General features: G+C 37.2%; 1 protein-coding gene across 1 annotated transcript; it reads right to left on the reverse strand.

Annotated features, from left to right (window-relative positions):
• Window positions 1-10,139: 10,139 nt before the first annotated feature.
• Window positions 10,140-15,243, reverse strand: LOC121406866 (galanin receptor 2a-like). Its single transcript, XM_041597737.1, has 3 exons — window positions 14,647-15,243; window positions 11,663-11,801; window positions 10,140-10,867 (listed from the first exon to the last, which is right to left on the reverse strand). Exons 1-3 carry the CDS (start codon window positions 15,241-15,243, stop codon window positions 10,353-10,355), a joined length of 1,251 nt encoding a protein of 416 aa, XP_041453671.1. The 3' UTR covers window positions 10,140-10,352.
• Between the last annotated feature and the right edge of the window lie 7,420 nt (window positions 15,244-22,663).

A 22,663-nucleotide genomic window follows, 5' to 3' on the forward strand; every position in this document is an offset into this window, starting at 1 on the left:
GTGGCTTGTGTTAAGAAAATATTCGATCATTATGTGTCACCCATCAAAAGTGGAACGATATTCTGGCAAGCTTCCTTCGTTTCGACTGCAATTCAAATATCAGAATTCACAAAAATCAATACCAAACGTCGTTTTGAATCGATAATGATATCCGAATAAATAACGCTATTTTCATGATCACAGACCGACAGGGCGTCTTGCAGACTGGTAAAAATAGCTGACTATCTAATGAATGAAATAAGATTTCACTGGTTTATTTTTGTACGTCTATTCATGTTCATAAAACATTTTTTTTTTCATAGGCTTGATGCCACAAAATATGATAATATTAGTAGGCCTATATGGCTTTAAATTATTATGGAATTTTTGATAGCATGAGAAACTCTCATCAATTATATTTACGTGTATACATCGAGCCCTTGGAAACAATGTGCATTAAGCGATTTAATAATGTTTATTATTAATGTAGATGAAATTTTGTATTTTTATGAATAATGTTTCAGAAAATAAAGACTAAATTGAAACTGAAATTGAATATGAAGAAATTATGTTGGCAAAATTTTAATTTAATGATTACTTTTCCACATTACCACACTCTATATGTTTACTTCCGATGACTTCGTCCACACTCTCAAACGAATGAGCCTCTCAACAGTCACAATTAGATGTAGAGTCAATCAAGTTGTCCTTTTTGTTGCCTGCACTATCAACTTTCGCCTCAAGTAGACCAAACAATCCGCATCATGTTTAAAACAAATCACATAAATTGAGCAAAGTGATAATAGTACGTTCTCGAAGTATAAGTTCTAATTCTAGTTGACATGTGAATCTTCAGTTTCTTGATGCTGACACTCTGAAATCTGCAATGATTCGGCATTTCTCCGTGCTTATGACAGTTCCGTTTAGAATTTAAAATATTAAAGGTGAAAGTAAGATGTCGCGCATGCGCTTTCTGATTTTCGTTGCCTTTATAGAGTAGTACGAGGAATGGTTTTAAAGATGAAAAGAAAGGTCATATGTGGATGAAAACGTGACAGCTTGTTTTTTACTCTTTTAAACTTTATTTATTCAGAAGATTATTCAACGACTGCTTAATATCGAAAGAATACCCTACACCATTTTCATTGAATCGGTTGCTTCCTTCACTGACGTTAGAAACAAAATAATCTTTTTATTCCATGGAGTAATTAATTCGTTATAAGGCCCTTTACACAAGATACGATAAAGACCGTGGGCGATAAGGAGGGAGCAATGGAAACAGAGAGAAAAAAATCAAGAGACGAGTATATCATGCATGATATCCTTATACTAGTTTGAAAGATACCCTTGAAGAAAATAAATATTTGAGGTTATTATTGTTTTGCTCAGAGGCAGAGAATCTGAATTCGAAAAAAAAAACTCCGTGAGGATTGAATTTCTCTCATCTTGATATTATCACTTATTAATAACCGTGCTGTGTATTCTCTTCATATTTTATGTCTCCATCTATCCGTCATTCGTTCGGATATAAACCAGCATGTTCGTGACCGTTTTGTAGCTTTCTTTTATTTCTCAATATATTTTGCATCCAAACCTTGTTTTCTCCAACTAATCCTATTTACGAAAATGTAATCGGATTTTGGAGAACCCTATCAATAATTACTGCAGACAAAAGTTATGCACGTGTAAGAGAAATGTCAATAGTATCATTAGTGTCTCCGGCGTATATTATCTTGTGGAAATTAGAGTTAATTGTAGTAGCAACTTTTAATAGGATTTAATCAGTTTCTCTATGAACTGTTTCGTGGTTCTTGACCTTCAGTTACTTGTAAATCATCAATCTGACTGTCTGATATGTAAACAGGTTTACAACCAACAAAAATATTTTGCAATTTGTTTTGTTTTCTACAACGCTTGCTTTTCTTTTCCATTTTATCAGCAGTCCTTATAACATCTTAATGGAGCCATGCTCAAAATGATCTTTAGTCGCATGGAAAACTCTTCTGCTAATTGTCTGGTGCATGGTATACAAGAGAAATAGAATAAAACACGAATGGAGAAATCAGATACCGACAGAGGCTTCGATCCTGGGGGGTGGGGCAGGGGGCGATCGCCCCCAATAAAAATATTGGGGCCAAGCATAACCTTTCGCCCCCATTAATTCCGGAAGTGCAACGAAAAATAATATCAGAATGTCACACAGAAATCGGTAAATTACCAAACGAAATATGAAATTTGGTTTTTACATTAAAATTACAGAACAAAATTATGATTTTTCCGCGCGGGAAATGATTCCATCTATCATTGGAACTTGTGTTGGGGTACATTTACACAGGAATGTCAATATAGGCAAACAATTCTTTTCTGCCAATGAATAAACAAGAAAATGAAATCCTTTAATATTTTAACTCCACTTCATCTTGAAACAGTGATATTACCTTATACAAGATTTTCATTTGTCAATAACGCGCGGGAGAAATGAATACGAAATGCTGTTTGGATAATCATGTTGTACAGGCAATCGAAGAATCCGCAAGATTGTGAAGTAAAATTGAACTCAACATTTGCAACATAATTACATTTTTTCTTTGTATAGACCAAAACAAACCAAGGGTCGTTGCCGGGGTTCTCTGGGTTCGCGGAACCCCGCGCCGCTTGCCAACAGCAACAAAAAAAAGGGGGAGGGAGAAAAGGGAAATAGTGGAGGAAAATACAAAATGTAAGAAACGTGAATCTAACAAGGGGTTTAAAAACATATCCCGTTTTTAGTCAATTTGAACAGATTATGTGCTCACGATTCGAATTTTGTTATCTTGTTTCAGCGAGTTACGCGATTACCGGTACGCATCCTGTTCATGACTACAAAAAGTGCTGAATATGAGAAAAATGTTCAGCTTGCATCATTTGATTAGTGAGATATCCCATTCCTGAATTCTAACCAACAATATAAAATTCACTCTAAAAAAATATTGGGTAAAATGTTCCATGAGGGTAATTATTTGTCCAACTAACATTGTGCATTTTTATTTATCCAGTGAAATGAAAAATTTGCCCATTCTAAAGTAGTTTCTGCTTATTATTTAACCTTACTGGACATTATGCTTCCCGCATTGGGTAAAATACTGCCCAAAATTGGTTGGACTCATAATTACCGTCGTGCTGGGTAAAATTTTACCAAACACCAGGTATTTTTTTTTTACAGCGGATCCACTTTTCAGGTCAGTATCCCTTTATGAAATATTTCCAACGCTTTGTATTCGCACTGATTGTTAATTTAGATGCTCATCATGTTCATGACTATAAAAAGTGTCTAGGGTGTCCAGTTGTAAGATTTAAAAATCCCCCACCAAAATTCTGCTCGTACATCGCGCTTGCATTACTTATAGTAACAAAATAGTATGATCAATTTGATATCTTCATGCTCGCATTCATTTGTTATGATTATATTTAAAAGCGTGTTTAAAATTTACATTTTAAACAAATTTTTTACAGATTGGAATTAAAAAAATCAGCTCGCGCTTTGCGCTCGCATATTTTCTTTAGCAAGAACCCCATATTTTTCATGATCAAAGAGGTGAATAGAATGTCCCGTTTTTAGGTCTGAACATCAAAAAAAAAAGCTCGCGCTTTAGATAATTATGCAATAATCGTCATTGGATATATATCGCGTTCTTTATTAAAACGTCCATAATCTGTCAATTATTTTCAGATCGAAATATCAAAAATTTCAGCTCGCTCGAATTGTTCTTTTAGATACCCATCTTGATCAATGGTACAAACAAGTGGAATGCCTCTGGCCGTCTCACCTCCATCACGCAGTTCAATATAGCAGCAGTGCTGACTTTGAAAACTACTAACTCGCACAAGATGTTCAGTGATACATGGTTACTCTTATGTCCACTTTTTATGAACTAGACCAATAAACTTACAGAGATATGATGGTTATTCAACAAAAAAACCCAACATGGCCAAAGTTCATTGGCCTTACATGACCTTTGACCTTGATCATGTGACCTGAAACTCGCACAGGATGTTCAGTGATACTTGATTACTCTTATGTCCAAGTTTCATGAATCAGATCCATAAACTTTCAAAGTTATGATGGTAATTCAACAGATACCCCCAATTCGGCCAAAGTTCATTGACCCTAAATGACCTTTGACCTTGGTCATGTGACATAAAACTCATGCAGGATGTTCAGTGATACTTGATTAACCTTATGTCCAAGTTTCATGAACTAGGTCCATATATTTTCTAAGTTATGATGACATTTCAAAAACTTAACCTCAGGTTAAGATTTTGATGTTGATTCCTCCAACATGGTCTAAGTTCATTGACCCTAAATGACCTTTGACCTTGGTCATGTGACATGAAACTCTACTAGGGTGTTCAGTAATACTTGATTAACCTTATGGCCAAGTTTCATGAATTAGGTCTATATACTTTCTAAGTTATGATGTAATTTAAAAAACTTAACCTCAGGTTAAGATTTGATGTTGACGCCGCCGCCGTCGGAAAAGCGGCGCCTATAGTCTCACTCTTCTATGCAGGTGAGACAAAAAATGCTTATAGAACATCAAACTATCATGTCAGAATATAAAGAAATTTCAACTCGCATCATATTGTGAAATATGTACCCTCCTTGTGTGTCACTACAAACAGTCCCAAACATGTAGGCTGTTTTCAGGTCAATATATTTACAATTTCAGCTCGCACTTCTTACTCGCAATATTTTGTTGTTGATGTGTTCCCCCCCCAAAAAAAAAAAAGATTGGTGGCGGTTTGAATCAAACTTTTGCTCAGAGGTAGTAATTTCTGCCACACCCTGGAAAAGGGGTAATTTTTACAAAATGCTTTTGTAACCTTTAAACGATTTATATATTGTACCTAGATTCTAAGGACAAGGATTGGCCGAAACACGAGCGCATTTGTCATTTTAGACAAATTTAGGTCAAAATCACAATTTTCTGTGTCTGAATAAGAAACGATATTTAAAATCATCACTACAATATGCGTAGGAAACAAAACTGACTAAATAAAAGATGAGGCTTCATTTTGCCCAGATAATTAAAGCGAGTGTTGGGGCAATATACTACACTAAACAATGTAATATTTATCCTGCCATCCTTATTTATGCTTACAATTAATATCTGATTAAATGGGTACTCCGTGAAGAATAGAGCAAAGTTTACAGAGCAAATTTCATAACAGGTAACAAAGTTATTTAATTCTGAAGTTGAGCAAGCAATATGCTGTGAAAAATGGTATATGCACGCCGTCATGAATATAACTTGGCTGATGTGTATGTCTCCCTTGTATTGAAAATAACATCAATGATCATGTTACACATCAAATTAGTAGTCAACCCAATTGTTCCATTCTTGGGTGATGGCGTTTGAATGAATACAATTTAATATTTCATATAATAAAATACAAAATAATAAGTGGGAATGTGACATCATCTTCTTGATCATAATCATGAAGACATGCATAGTAATGTTTCACTGAAATAATGCAGAAATTAAAAATGTCTTAACTTTGACATTCATTGTTCGATTTTGATAATATTTATACATCTCTTGGTTTACTTACTCAAAATAAGAAAAAGGACGTCCAGCCAAAATACAACGATGAAAGATATTAATAACTTATAACGTGATAGGTAATTATCATATAATTAATCAAACTATCACTATTTTCACAATACCTTGGATATTCACCTTTAATTCTACAGGGAGAACTATTACGAAATATGTGATTTTGCATTTTTGTTTAATTGTTATTGCCCTGTTTTCTCAAGCCGTCATTATCATTACAACATCCTGGCACAATTTCTCAAAATTCACTTTTTTAAATCATTATTTAGATAACACTTGAAAAGTACATGGAATACTGAAAACATAATAGCCCGTAATAAGGCAATGGAACCGAAATCATATGTATGTTCTTTATATCTATACATTCTTTCGTGCGTTCTCAAATTTCCTCAACAACAGGTAGGCTGAGGTAGCCAACCAATCAACTAGTTTGCCCCTATAATAGAAAATTTACTAACACTCAAATCAAAAGTTGCGACGCAAATCATAAGTCAAGTATACATAACCAATTATCACTATTATAAATTCATATCAGTTGTTTATATTTTCTTTACATGAATAAACCAAGCCCTTAAGCTACTTATCCTTCGCTTTCATGTTTCTATATTCATGCTTTATTTTCGGTTTTTTTTCTCATTTTCTATCAAGCTAGTACATGTTTCAAGTTACTTTTTTTCTATTCCTGTCTTGTTATGTCCAAAATTAGATTATTATTTTTTAATTAGAATGTTTTTTTCTTGTAATCGTTTGACGTTTATCTCCTCTTTACGTTGCAAAGAAAAGTCGATATACTTCCCAAAATCGTCCCTTGTAGATTCCATTTGATAAGATTATACTGGTAAAAGATTATAATTCTAGGTTAAACCCTGGTAATTTATTTTCTCTAACTTGTAAAAGGATATAAGTAAATAAATAGATTGACAAATCTACATCAATAATAAGGTTGTTTTCCCAATGCACACAGCATCTGTAGGTGAAAATATTATATACTTTGTATGGAACACTTCATAGAAACATGATAAACCATTACAAGTGCACTTCATTGTCCCACTCGTTACTTGCCGAACAATAAATCCATGAGGTCGGATATTGACGCTACTGCCAAAGCTTAAAACTCTTGTCTGTATTTGATTGGATTTGACTTCATTTCTTGTCGTTTGTAGTCAGACATAACAGTATGGTTGGGGTGATTAATTATACATAAATGCAATATAAAATATACAGTGACAAATTAAATGTTGTTAGAAGAGCGTGGCAGTTCAATCCTTGATTTTACGTGTACATTACACGCATGCTCAGTTTCATCAAGTATATGACTAATTCGCAGCTGGGCTATACTTGAAACAATATTACACCTAACTGAATTACAAAGAATCATCAACGTCACCAATACAAATAATACAAACACATAGTTAGCCTATTTATATACTCTAAGTGCATTACCTCACTGTCAATTTTTACAACATCTTAAATAAAATTCCATTCATCTGTATTTTACGTTCGTTATACCCCAGCACGTTTAATAAAAAAAAAAATCGAAGCGGCATCAAGCTTGTTCAGACTTAAAATCATTCTGCCAATATGGATAAAAGGATAAAAACAACACACAAAATATTCTGTGCAATATGAACTAGGCCTTGGGATTACTGACTAAATTTGGCAAAGACAAATTTGATCCCCAAAACGGGGTTGCAGCTCGGGATAATTGTAGGCCTACGAGTAGTCTTGATTTAAATATATTCTGTGCACATGTTTCTTTGCTACCTTTGTGGATTTTATAGATTACAGCTAACCGATACCTAGATACGGTGATACGACATTTGCTCTTGACTTTATCTCGTCTAAGATATAGCGCACGAGTAAGGGTTGCAATAGGATTTTCTCTTAGGTTTATGGTTAGGTTTAGGATAGAGAACAGTGTTAAATCCAGGGTTAAAGTTGGTAATTTCATTTGTGTGCGGAATTCATAGCGGAGCAATTGTTCGCCGGAGCAATTGACATGGAACCTACAGACAGGCGCGCCGGAACACTTTCAGTTTTGGGGGGGCAAAATCCCGAAGGGGGCACAATATTTTTGACAGCGTGAGATACCGAAGCGATCGAGCGGGAGAGGGCGTGGGACCCCCCCCCCACACGGTAAGGACTTTGTGTAAAAATGGAGTTTAAAAGTTACGTTTCTAAGAGAATTCAAAAATAAATTTCTTGAAAATTAAACATAGAATTCACTACGAAAGGCTATACTCAGTGTTTATGAGAACCTATGAAATCTACGCGCAAAACGATCGCTTAATTCGGAATGTGGTTTTCGTGTCTGATTACGTAAATTACGTAATACGCTGATATTGACTCAAAATAACAGAAATTACATTTTTCATACAATATCCTTTCAGAAATATTTATTTATGTACATTCACATACACGGACGACGCGAGAGAGCACAATTATCATAAGTTTCAAGGAGTGTATTAAGCAGAAGAAGCGTAACAACAGAAACAAAATACATTCTAATGAATGTCTTTTAAAATTCAAAATGTCATACTGTTCTGACGTGGCAGACGACGATAAGCGCTTAAATCCCCATTCTATTTAAATCATTTCTGACCTCAGCATTGGAGAGAGTCCCTGATTATCCATGCATAGGCAAAACGTTTCATAATTTGTAACTGGAGGAAAAAGAAATATGACCTGCTTAATTATTGTCTAACAATTTAAAACTTTTCTGAAAATTTAAACTTCTCGATTTATGTGTTTCCTTTGGCATGTTTTGTATGGCTGGGAAGCACTTTTGGATGACCCCTTCAAAATCTTCTTTTTCCTTTACATATTTTCTGGGGAAAATGTGACCATAACTAGGAAATGATGAATATCTAATTCCAGGAAATATTCATTTGTAAATAATCATGAACTAACAAACTACGGCAGTTCATAATGTACATTATGTAACATTATTTAGAAGAAAACAATTACATTCCAAGAGCGGATGTGGTTGACGGTACACCATGTGGAGTTTTCGAAAAAAAAAGTGGATAGAGGAAGAAGTGAAATTGAAAGGAGGAAGTAGACAGTTGATAGTCGAGTAATTTTTTGTTCAAACGAGCGTAGTCCTGATAAAGAAAGTAAACCAGAAAAGGTTGAAGAAGAGGCTTGATTAGTTGATAGATGAGTACTTCTGCTCTGCACTCCATTCGCCGACTCAAGCTAGCATCTTCTCATTTATCCAATAAGCAACTACTCAATATCCTCTATAACTCTTTAAACTTTTCGGTTTTACAGCTATTTTCAGATTCCATATGTTGCTCGAGTAACTAGCGTTCACGCGCGTTGGTGATATCGGGTCCGGGGAGCGTTTCATGAAAGGACTTGTAGGACGTTTTATCCGACAAGTCCTGTTTTATCCGACAGTTACTATGGTAACACTGCTTCTCAACCAATCAGAATACAGGAAAGTTGTCAGATCTTACAACTTGTCGGACGAAAATATTGATGAAACACCACCCCGGTCTGAGCGTTTCTGGGCGACCGCGCGTTTGTTAGCCGACACAGCCAGCATGCAAATTTTTTAGTGTGAAATGTATTCACTAATCATGCTAATAGGCCCCCATTCCACAGAACGGAGACCATTGAAAGACCACTGAAAGACTTGAAATTGGTGAGGTCTTACAGCGGTTTTCAAGATCAATGAAATTTGTCATCTCTGTGGAATGGCTCAGAAAGACCCCTCAAAGAACTCTGAAAGACTGATGGATATTTCTTGTCGTACTGGTCTTAGACTAGTCCTCTCGAATTCTTTCAATGGTCTTTCAGATATCTTTTATGCAAAAAGTGATCTTTCAGAATTCTTTCCATGGACTTTGCCTGGTCTTTCAATGGTCTTTCAATGATCTTTCAATAATCTCTCATGAGTCTTACAGTGATCTCCGCAAAAATCTTGAGAGACTGCCGAAAGATCAATGAAAGACTATGAAGACCTTTGAAAGTTCATCGAAAGACCGCTGAAAGACTGCTGAAAGACCACTGAAAGACAATTTTCCTGTAAGACCGTTGTAAGACTGTTTTGAACCGTTTCAAAAAGTTTTGGAGCCCATGAAGACCACGAAGACCACTGAAAGATTGGTCAGGACTCGTGTAAGACCTCAAAGACCATTGTAGGTTCTTTGAGAGACCTCTGAAAGATCAACCAAAAATTCATGGTCTTTCAAAGGTCTTCCAGCGGTCTTGTTCTCTGTGGAATTGGGTTTAAAAGGTTAAACATTATCACACTGTAATAAGATGGAAAGGGGCTTATCAAAGGTATGTTTCACAGAGGGACATGTTCGTCAAAAGACGCAAGGCTTGTGTAATTGCCCCGTCAGGGGCGAAATTTTTTCATTTTTGACAAAAGAAATGACAATTCTTAGGCAGAAAAGTGCCTTCATCGTTACTTTTGTCCTTAGATAATATCATTTTTCTACTTTTAGGGGGGCACATTGGGGGGGGGCAAAATCTCGTTTTGCCCCCCAAAAATTTTCTTTGGGGGGGCAAGTGCCCCCCCTGCCCCCCCGCTTCCGGCGCCCTTGCCTACAGACACTGTTGTATGTCGGGATTGATTTTGTTGGTGCAAGGTCGTAGAGTGCGGTTGAACGCTGTTTTCAAACTGTCTGAATGAGACACTGGCCGACCTATCATCCTGGTCATCACGACCAACGCAACGCACTGCCTGACGTATACCACGACCGAACAACTTGTTCTTGAAGACGTATATGAACAGTGTCAAATCCAGGGTTGAAGTTTGTCATTTCATTTGTGCGCAGAATTTATAGCGGAGCAATTGTTCACCGGAGCAATTGACATGGAACCTACAGACACTGTTGTATGTCGGGATTGATTTTGTTGGTGCAAGGTCGTAGAGTGCGGTTGAACGCTGTTTTCAAACTGTCTGAATGAGACACTGGCCGACCTATCATCGTGGTCACCACGACCAACGCAACGCACTGCCTGACGTATACCACGACGGAACAACTTGTTCTTGAAGACGTATATGAAGGGATTCGCGCAAGAGTTGCATACCGCAAAGATGACGGAGAAGTGGTAGTAGGTCTTGCTGAAGTCGACAGGCGCGCCGAGGGAGTAGCAGAGAAACAACAACTGGTTTGGTGCCCAGCAGAGGATGAAGACCAGGATGACCACGAAGAACGTCTTCTGCATGTCATTCGCTACCTTCAGGTGCCATTTGTTGTTGTCATTGTCGACCACCGTTGGTCGACGATTCCCTTCTATCTCTCCTGAAATGTTGACATTCCTGCGAGGTTGTTCTAAAATAGACAAAAATATATTGTGTGAAACTTTCTGTAATTATTATTCATCTACATTAAGAGAACACATTGATAAATATGTTCCAGTCAAGCATCCGCATGGCTTATCCAAAGTATGCCCCTCTCACTGACAACAGAAAAACTGAACAAACTCATGTTTTACACTCGATTTATGAGGAAAGCCTATTTTTCGTTTGTAACAAGTTTTGTGAGGATTGCACATGTCTCACTTCTTTGATTTTGAATTGGCAAGTCTTTATACATTACAAATTTTATAAAAATAAATGCATACTGAAGAACAGATGCGCCAGAAAAATGCAGTCAGTTTGTCAGAACCATGTTAGAATGAGATATGTATCACACAATCATCAAAACTGCATTAGATGTTTTTACAGATTGCATCAGGAATAATTCATCAGGAATAATTCAGAGCCTTGCGGTACCCTTAAGTAAACACTGAATGACTGAGGTCAGCCAGAGAGGAAAGATTTGATCCAACAATTTATTCCAAGATACTTCAGCATGAAGAGATTTATGTGTTATTCCTTGTCAGAAGCTTTACTAAATTGAAGAAAGAATTCCTATCTTTGGCCTATATAGGTATACTTCTAAACATATCCCTTTTCTCTCCCATGCTCATTCAAACCCTTGTACATTCTCCTCAACGCACACATCATTACATGAAACGTAGAAGCTCCTCGTGGAAAATTAGAAGGCTTTTTCAATAAAGTAAAGAAGTTTAAAGTTTCTATCGCCATTGCTACTTGAACAGAATTCTGGCCCTTTGCCTCTTACCAGATTGTCCATGTTCTGCAATGTTGGCAGCGAGGGTCTTGGCTTGACGTCTCAGGGACTTGATGGTCTGACTGTGCAACAATAGCAAGATAACGATTGGAATGCCGTAGATAACAGTAAAGCACAGCAAACCTACACCCTGAAATGATCAGGAAAGAACGGTGACTGCTGGTTAGAGAGTATTGCCGGGAATTTCTTACTCGCTAGCCCATCTTCAACTAAAGGTAATGGGTATCATTTTGTTGTTATTGTTGTTGGAAACGAAAAGTGACAAGCTTCACACCTTATACTTATTAATGGTCCTAAACTCTGGTTTCATAGCTGAGGGTACATCATATCATATCATGAGGGGGAATAGCTCCCTCAAGAATATATTTTCTTTAAGGGGAGAAGGAGGGTTGAGGCCCTACCCATGGCCCTGGGAAGCGGGGGGTGCTGGGGATGAAGCTGAAGCACCCCAAAGACTTTCCCTGGAGGTGCTGCGTGTATTTTTCTCCATGCGGAGGCAGGACCCTCTGAAGTTCTGGCAGGTGTAAAAAAAACTTTAACATGGGCCTGGCCCCACCCTGTATTAACCATGCGCAATTTCGGGAATTTTCGTTCAAAAGAAGTAAAATATTTGTCGTTCGCCAAAGGGTAGAAGGGTCGTTTTGCACGCTTCTCGGCGTCTCCGAGTCGTTGGAGGTTATAAAAAGGACGAAATTGGAGATGGAATGGCGTGAAGGACTTTTGCTTGTGTCGTCCCAAGCAAAGACCTCATGGTGTGCATTATGCGCTCAATAATTAAGAGACTGGAATGACAAGGTGCAAACTCATCAAGAATTTCTATTAATGGATTCTATCACGGGTCCGTGTAGTTTTTCTTAGAGGACCAAGGGGGAGTTACATTTGTTTAAATGTCCCTCTGTTTTCTTTTGGTTTGGGATACGTAAACTTATGTTATGATTAGAATTTGTTTTATTTAATCAAGCAAAAAAGAAAGACTGCCTCCATGGGTTTTTACTTTAGGAACATGATAACCGGAGCATATTTTACGAAATATGCTGATGGTGATTCATAAAACTGTTTCTGATACGCTACGCATAACTTGACGGACAACTGGCGAACTGCTCTTGTTAAACTAGGATATTTAAAAGACGAGGTGTTAGTGAATATAAACCTAAATTTTGACTAATTATAGTTTGATTCACTGTGCAAGAAAATTAAACCGTCAGTGCTCTGTACTTTAAAAGTAACCAATGGAAGCAAAGTGATTGACACCGGCAAAGAACGAATGAACAGTCGTGCACAAAATCGTGTGTTAATTTAGGAAAAGCTTTATGGAATATTACCAGGGCAAAACTTAGCGCACGATTGGCGATGGAAATGTATATCGGCGCAAGCGAATACTGTAATGAGGAGTTTTCGCCACCGCGACGCAGATAGCTTATAAGAACGGATTGTCAAATGCCCTTTCATGCATGGGTGTCGATCGGTATTCTTGGTTGGGGGGGATGATTGACACAAATGTTCTTGTGGATGGGGATCTTTCAACATATACCCCCACTAAAATCACAAGTTAGGACATTTGGGAGTGGTTGATATGCATGGTGTTCTTGGAAATTCCTTCATTGTTGTAGTGTACTATACTTGTATAATTTTTTTGAAAATTCAATTTGTGTTACAAGTAAGCCTATTCTAAACTCATACCGAGAAAACAGGACAAAAATTGACTGGACCATGTACATAGTGATCTGTTTATTGAGCATGATGTATACACAGGGGCGTCGATCCATTTTTCAGATGGGGGGGTGTGGCAAAATTATGAATCAACGTTCCAAAGGCGCTCGATCACAAAAAACGAACAAACTCACCCACACACCCCCACACACATAGGCATATATATGTATATAACTCATGAGAAAGAGACACATATCTCACCTTCACCAACAATGCGAGCGCGAAGCGCGAGCTAAATTTTTTTAGTATGTCATGAAAACAGGAAAAATGTACCTGTTTAGGTTTGTTTGTAGTAACTCATGAGCAGGGTCGATACATGTATCTCACTAGAGAGCGAGCTAAAATTTCTTTATATTCTGACCTGAAAGCTTGATATTCTAAGCATTTTTGGCACCAATGATTAAGATGGGTATCTAGAAGAACAATAAATGCGCGAGCTGAAAATTTTGATCTGGAAAAAAAGACACTTTAATGGAAGATATATATCCAACAAAAGATTTTTGCAAATCAAAGTTCTTTTGAGGTTTAGAATTGAAAACGGGACATTCTATTCACCTATATAATCATGATAAGTATGGGTACATGATGCGAGCGCGAAGCGCGAGCTGAAAATTTTTATATTCCAATCTAAAAAAACCGACATTTTGAGCACGATTTTAAATCAAAATCGAGTTGGTATCTCAATCTCGCTTGCTGATTTCAGTATAGCGTTACAATATTATTTTATTTTTAGTTGCACATGCGGAATTATGGGGGGGGGGGGCAAAACGATATGTTTGCCCCCCAATATTTTATTGGTGGACATTTCATTCTTTTTCATCTTGAACCTCCACCCATCTGTTTAATAGTCCTGAATAATAAAAATATACACAAATTGCTAGGGAAACAAACTGATTGATGGCATACTATAATCATTTTGTAATTGTATATTCTCCTGTAAATTGATTGTAAACTTTTTTTGTTGAAATGCCGAATAAAATAATAATAATAATAATCATGATCAAACTTTTCATTTTTTCATCATCATTATTATAATTTTTCTACCCTAAATTATTGGGGGGGATGATAATACAGGCCATCCCCCCCACTTGAAATATTGGGGGGGATATATCCCCCCCATCCCCCCCCGTGATCGACACCCATGGCCAAAGCGGTGTTGTTTCAACATCTCTATGGTGTGGAGCACCGATATAGATACCAGGCTGGTGTTAAATTGGCACCGGCGTTATTGCAGTGTAACAAGGAAGAATGATTGATTTACATACCAATTTGTGTGCTGGGCTTGGGTAGGGCAAGTAGATACAAACGCTGTCGACGACATCATATACGAAGAAGAAGAATGTTGGCGCCATGATACCAATAAGCAAGCAACAAGAGGAAATAAGTACGGTGAGCCTTGTGGTGAAAACACGCTTGTATTTCAACGGATGCACCACAGCAACATACCGTTCCAAGGTCACCACCACTAGGAAATAGATGGACGTGATGATGAATAGCCAGAGGATATATTTCGAAATGTAAAAACGACACATAAATTCGCCTGCCAGTCCCTTTGGTATGGATGGAACTTGTGGAAACACATGAATGGGTATAAGCCAGAAGGAAGTGAGAAAATCAGCGATGGCGAGGTTGACGACGAACCGGCTAGTGCGCGTACGAAGTGGAGGTACGCGTATGAGAACGAAGCAGACGAGCGCATTCCCCGCCATTCCGCTGAAACCGATGACCCCGTAGACGGTACGGACCAAGGCACTGTGTTCGATCCCGCTCACGGACCAACCATGATCGTCGACGACTACGTCAGTGCTCGTTGATATGGTCGTGGTTGGCTTCGTGGCGCCTTCCAAAGATGTAAGTTCCATTGTGTCTTAAAGTCTATCCAATACTTCTACTACTACTTCGAGTGTTATAGAACGAACATATGCTAACTCGGAAGTCTTGAAGCAGTTAGACTGTATGTCCACTTAAATCAGGTAAAAGGTGTAATTAGGGTTACAGTTACAATCCGTTGTACCAGGTAGCTGTCACCAACAAAGAAATCTGAATTTGATCCTATAGGCCCTATTTGAAATGAGTATATGCTAATAATATAGCAGTGAAATAATTTCGCTAAATCTTTCGAATCATCTAAGATAATCGCCAAAATAACGCAAATCCATCATTGACGTAAACGAGGAAATATGCTTATGTGAAGTAAGTAGAACAGGGTTAGAAAAGAAAGGTTCTTAAATTTCTAAGAGTGTAGAGGCATTTCGACGGATGTTGCTTTATAGAAACGGACGTCAGGCCTACACTTTTGTGAATCCATCAGATATATCAATCTTCATGTAGTTTATTTCCTTCTCCAAAGATGATTCAAAATTCAGTCGAGGAAGGGAGGATTTTTCATCCAGCTGTGTCAGATCCCAAGGGCTGGTGATTACCCATGCAAACTTGAACCTGTGTAAGGAAAATGAAAAGAATAGAAGACATGAGTAAAAAGTACTTTAATGAAAGAACAGCCATGCACTCTAGAAGATTGAGTTAAAATTTACCCAATATTGGGTAGAAAGGGAACATGCATGTTTGTTGATTAATTTTCCCCCATATTGGGCAAAATGCATGTTTTATGGGTAAATTTCAACGCAATATTGCATAAAATTTACAACGTATTTGGTATTATTTTACCCAGTAAACATGCATGTTCCCATTTTACCCAATATTGGGTAATTTGTTTTAGAGTGCGAGAGGGGAGCTGTAAGGAAAGGTTATCTCCCCATTTCATTCTGCATAAGGGTTCAAATTCAACCGCACACACACAAACACACCCACCAAACACACACTCATAATACTAATACACACTCGTTTAGCAAAGTCTCACATAGAGCCCAATAGATACAGGGTGAAAGGGATGAAGCCGAAAGAGAAAAATTCGAAGAAAAGAAAGAGAAAAGGAGAGATGGGTGTAGGGGAAGAGAGGATGAGAGGGGGCGTTTGAAAAATAGAAGAGAGGAAAAATCAACATATTGTAAGATGAAGGAATTAATATAAAAGCAGATTTGTTTATACATAGTGGAGGAATACAGGGTGAAATTGGGAAAAGACCGAGAAGGAATCAATTGTCAGGATTGTGAAGAATAAATAAGCCTACGGATGATAATGAGAGAATGGGAATGACTGATGAGACGAAATAACAGGATAATGAAAATGGATGACAACTACGGACACAGACTGTGTTTAAATTATGACAAGAGGGAAGAATTGGCGAATTAAACCGGGGAGAGATGGAGAAAATTGAATGAGTGTTAAGATAGATTACACACCTTTGGCAACCTCGAGTACGGCAACATTAGATCTACGATTCGTGTGCAAACTTCTTGTTAAATAAAAGAGAACGAAGGCCGGGGAGGAATATAGATATAAATGGAGAGAGGGAGAGATCATTTATATTTTATACGATATCGTGGCAAAAGTAAATGCAGGTCGTGGTTTGAAAGTCCCTTCTTTTTGGGGTTACACTTCGTAATTCCGAAGGTTCGTAAAATTCCGAAACACGTAAATTGCCTATACCTCGATGTTCGTTAATCCGAAAAAGAAAAAAAAAGTTCGTTAATCCGAACATTTGTGGCGTTATTCCGAAGGTTCGTTAGTCCGAAAACGAAATGAGGTTCTTGGCTCACCGGATTCTATACAAGTACATCATGTACATGAAGTAATTGAAAATATGTTATTGTATAGAAGCGATCACCCCCCCCCCCCCCTGAAAAAGATCAGTCATGTGAAAGTACATGCATTGTTTGAAAGAAGGGCTTGTTTCTTTTTTTTTTCATATATGATAAAAAGAAGCAAGCCCTACTTTCAAACAATGAAATGAATGTAGTTTCACATAACTGATCTTTTTCTGGGGGCTGTGCTTCTTTACAATAGCATATTTTCAATTACTTCATGTACATGATGTACTAGCTTGTATAGAATTCGTTGAGCCAAAGACATATCTCTGGCTCAACGAATTCTATACAAGTACATGAAGTAATTGAAAATGTATTATTGTATAGAAGTGTAGTACCCCCCCCCCCCCATAAGTGATACTCCATTCACTTTATTGCTTGAAAGTTCTTCCTTTTCATGGGTTTGGCTCAACGAATTCTATACAAGTACATCATGTACATGAAGTAAATTGAATTATGTTATTGTATAGATTCGTAGTCCCCCCCCCCCTCCTCCAGAAAAAATCCATTAAGTGAAACTATACATTCAGTTCATTATTTGTAAGTACTTCCTTTTTCAAATCTTTGGCTCAACAAATTCTATACAAGCTCAAGGGCATAAAGTAATTGAAAATATGTTATTGTATAGAAGCGCAGCAAAAAAAAAACTTAATGAAGAAAATTGAATTGTTGCTTTCCAAGTCCAATAATGCTAATGAGGTTTGTATGCCATCGTGTATTTTAATATCCCTCAAGATCTTATTAGTTACTGATTTAATTTATATCAGCTTCCGGTTTTCGTGAATTCACGTATGTTGCTGGCGTGTGAAGGAAAATGTCTGGCCGGTTTTTCGTCGGATTTTATTTTCTTCAAGAATTTCACTGATTTCCTTGATTGTAAGGCTTCAGGCATCAGCTAATGGAACAATCTTGACAATAACAATACTACTTGCGTTGGTATAAGAAGGGTGTATATGTTCTCGAGGATGGTGATGCAAATCATGCAAATATTTTTTTTCAAGACGAGACTCATCTCATGCCAGTCTTTTCCCCATAAGCTCGATTCATGAAATTTTAATGAAAGTGTTCCCCCGAGTCTTTGATTTGAATTCGGTCTCGTACTGGGCTTCCCGAGACATTGCATTCCATTTCCTGTATTTTTTCCATGCATGTTAGGCACCGAGTGAACATCAGAATCCCATTGACAGCTTATTCACGTTTTATTTTCTACAGTATAAGATGGGCACGTGTATGGCAAGCCGTTGACATGCAAGGGTAGTATCATGCACTTAATTCAAAGACGTAGTATATTCGTACTAATTTTCTTCGCGCCAAAGAATAATCTATACGGATACAAAATTATTATCTACAATGAATGATAACATTTTTCATGTATATCTAAACCTGAGGTATTGATTAAGCATTCTTTATTATTTCAAACAAATTGTACGTAGGTACAGATTGATGTACTTTGCTATCACGATTTTTTTTTTTTTGAATGGTTACCACCAAATCCTCCAAAATAAATTGTAAAGAATCTTAGGAAACAAAATTGTAAAATATCGGACAAAGCGATAGCATCAAATCATTACTCACATTTTGAGTCATATTTTTTTACTTGATAGTATGCGAAACAATTTCTGTAGAGGAACCCTTTGTAGAGCTGATATCTACAAAAAAAAACTATATTGGCTTGAAATTTTTGAAATTTTCAGCCCACTGAATGTTAAAGAATTGGTTTTATATAAAAAAGAAAACCACGCAGATTTTCATTTGTCAATCACAAAAAGTATCGAGTTAAACACATTTCCATTCCACATTCTCCACATCCTAAATGTTTAAAAAGGTATACATTATTATTCATATCATCGATTTATTGATTGGAAGGGATCCCACATGTTAGGGATTTACCAAAGCGTAAGACATGGTCTTTGTGAAATGTTTGCCTTTCTATCTGAGAACAAGCGTATCACTGCCGCAAATATTGTTTCATAATATTAATATTCTTCTTTTCATTTGATTTTGCAGTTGGCAGTGTCTGTTACATTCCAAATATCATCGACAAAAAATACATTACCTATGATGTTCTTGTTTCATTTCAGGTTATCATAATCTGTACAAATCTTTTATCTTAATTTGTTTCATCTTCAAAGCTTCAGTCTACATGTTTTGTTCTTCTTATTCTTCTCACTCTGCCTTCTTTATTTTTTCTTCTCCGTTTAAATTCTCTTCTTCTTTCCCTTCATATCCTTTTCCTTCTTTTTCTTTTTCCTTCTTCTTCTTCTTCTCCTTCATCTACGTGATGTTTTTCATAATCGTCTCTTCTATAGTTTTTTTTTCTTTTTAAAACCGCAATGTTTGTCATTCTTACAACTCATCTTCTAATTAACGATAGTACATTACCAAAAAAAATGAAATGAAACAATATGCTAAAATGCTCATTTGTAATCACCAACTTTTAGTGCGCACTGTGCGGTGAAAATCTCATCGACCGCTTTTATAAAGCGGTCGATGAAATCAATTTTAAATCAACGAATCGATTTGGCATATGTATGGAGAGTAGCGTATGTAAAACATACGTTGCAACAATGGTATATATTATATCGTAAGATTTATTTTTTATTCATTTGGTATTTTGTCTCATGCAATCGTGTTTTTTTTTTCTTATCCCAATATTATGTTCTTTTGAGTGATTCATAGATTCGTTGACCACAAAAGTAATGATTTCAGTACTTTTTTCACGTGCTTACAGATGCGATTGAAATAATTAAGCTTATTCACGGTCAGTGGCGTAACTACGGGGGGGGGGCATGGGGGGCACGTCCCCCCCCCCATCGGCTGGCCAAAAAAAAACGAGGAAAAGGAGAAAGAGAAAGAGAGAAGGGAAGAGAAACTTAGTTGGAAAAAAGAAATTATTAATTTTACATTATATTTATATTTTATATTATATTTATGTTATATTACTGTTTATTACATGAATTAACTTTTTTTTCATAACTTTATGAAACATAATTTGCTAAGGGCCTATATTTTCATTGTTCCTGGTGCTCGCATTCTCTGTTCTACTATAATAGATCAAATATTTTTCGGAATACTATAGTTTTCAAATATATTTGAGAGACGTGACGTTGTCAAATCAAGTCAATATACACCAAATATGTTTCCTCGCACTTCGAGCTGTTATTGTTTTATGTAGTGACATATGTTTATTTTTAATGACTACTTAAAGTGATTGCCCCGTTTCAAGGTCTTAATATAAAACATTTCCTGTCCGTTCGCATTAAAGGATTTGTGAGATTTTGTCTGCTCTTCATGAATTCCTAAAATCAGTCCTTAAATGTCCCTCTTTTCTGATCGAATTTCAGCTCGCGCTTCGCGCTCGCATCATTTGGTTAGTGAAGTACGTATGGTCTTAGTGAATTCCTACAAACAAGCTTAGAATGATCCTCTTCAGGTCTGAATTTCCTATATTTTCAGCTCGCACTTCGCGCTTGCAATATTTCATTAGTGAGATGCGTATGATAATCATGATTACAATGACTACAAAAAGAGCTTCATGTGTTTAGATGTAATTCTAACCAAATCAGCAAGCGCTTGGCACTCGCATTAGATGATGATATGTACTCTTAACGGATTCCTTATAAAAATAGTCCTCAAAATATCCCTTTTTGTGATCTGAATATCAAATTTTTCAGCTCGCGCTTCGCGCTCGCATCATTTGGTCAGTGAAATACGTATGGCCTTAGTGAATTCCTACAAAAAGGCCTTAGAATGCCCCTCTTCAGGTCTGAATTTCCTAAATTTCAGCTCGCGCTCGCAATATTTGATTAGTGAGATGCATTATTATGTCAATCATGATTACAATGACTACAAGTGCTTCCTGTGTTTAGATATATAATTCTAACAAAATCAGCAAGTAATTGGCACTAGCATTAGATGAATATCGTGAGATATTTATACTTACATACATAATAAACATTTCAGCTTATGCTTCGCGCTCGTATTGTTTGTTTAGCGAGACAGGTATGTAACATTATAACAAGAATTCGCTTAGGCCTATAATGTCCCTTTCTAGATCTGAATATCAAAAATTTTCAGCTCGCGCTTCGCGCTCGCATTATTTGGTCAGTGAGATACATATCCGTCTAATGGCACTTTCCTTAAAATGTCTCTTTTAGGTCAGTATACCTGGCAACTGAAGCGCGCTCAGAAGGTGACTCAAAATTTTTGATGGTGCCCCCCCCCCCCTTCATGCCGTGACCCACGGTACGCCACTGTTCACTGTTGTAAACTACGCACGACCAGTGAAACGAAGGTGGTCTTCAAATTCGCATATAGACATGTATCGGCATTTGTGATTTGATGATTGTTTATGTATTCCTTTTGCAATATTCTTTTCATCACATCCAAATCGAAAATTAGGCCTAAATAACAAAATATTCATAATCGCTGGTATTTCATCGCCCAAACAATAGTCAAATGTGACAAAAGTAGTCAATATAACAACAGATTTCCAAACTTTACCCCTGGGGCCTGTTCCATAAAACTTTTTACCTGAGAAAACTCTGGTTAAAACTGAAAACTGAACGTTTTATGGAATGAGCCCGTGGTATACTAATTTAGTTACCAGGTCTATACAATGCATTTCGTTCTTAGAATTGTAATGCTTTGACGGGAAAGAATTCGGAACATCTTCATTTGAAAATGTTAGTGCTTAAAGGCGTGGTCACACCGCCCGAGCGTTGTTGGAGCGGTCGTGGAGCGGAAGGGAAAGAGAGTCGAATTTCGCTCACAAAATTGGGGGAAAAATCGGAAAAAATCGAAAACAAAACAAAAACAATCGAAAATGGTGAACGGTAGCGAGCGGTGATGATTTTTTTTCCCTCCGCTCCAACAACGATCGGGCGGTGTGACTAGGCCTTATCCTAATGAAAAATCGCAAAGGTAGTATGAGAAAAGATAATGAGATAAAGGCCTGGTCACACCGCCCGAGCGTTGTTGGAGCGGTCGTGGAGCGGTAGGGAGAGAGGATAGAATTTTGCTCACAAAATTGGGGAAAAAACGAAATAAAAAATAAAAACAATCGAGATCGAAAATGGTGAACGGAAGCGAGCGGTGATGATTTTTTTCTCTCCGCTCCACGACCGCTCCAACACCGCTAGAACTTTGCTGGAGCGTTCATGGAGCGGTGACAAAAAAAACATCACCGCTCGTGTTAAGGCAACGCCGTTTTCGCTCGGCCACCGTTGATCCGGTCGCCGTCCCTCCAAGTGGCGTACCGTGGTTCACGGCAATGGGGGGGGGGGAGCAAAAAAAGTCACTTAGTTAATTGCCAGGAATACTGACATAAAAGAGATATTTCAAAAGGATAATTATGTGTCACACTAATCAAATATTGCTAAATAAAAAAAATAAAAAAGGGACTGGAAGCAAATTTTTTCAGAAGCAAAATCATGATACGTACCAGTATATCACTAAACTAACATGCGAGTGCCGAGTGCGAACTGAAATTTTAAAGACTATTTTTCAAGAATTCATGAAAAGCATACATATCTCACCTTGGCCATCTATTGTGAGCGCCTTGCGCCTTTTTCAT

This window comes from Lytechinus variegatus, chromosome 2 (genome assembly GCF_018143015.1).
Source record: "Lytechinus variegatus isolate NC3 chromosome 2, Lvar_3.0, whole genome shotgun sequence".
Lineage (NCBI taxonomy): Eukaryota > Metazoa > Echinodermata > Echinoidea > Temnopleuroida > Toxopneustidae > Lytechinus > Lytechinus variegatus.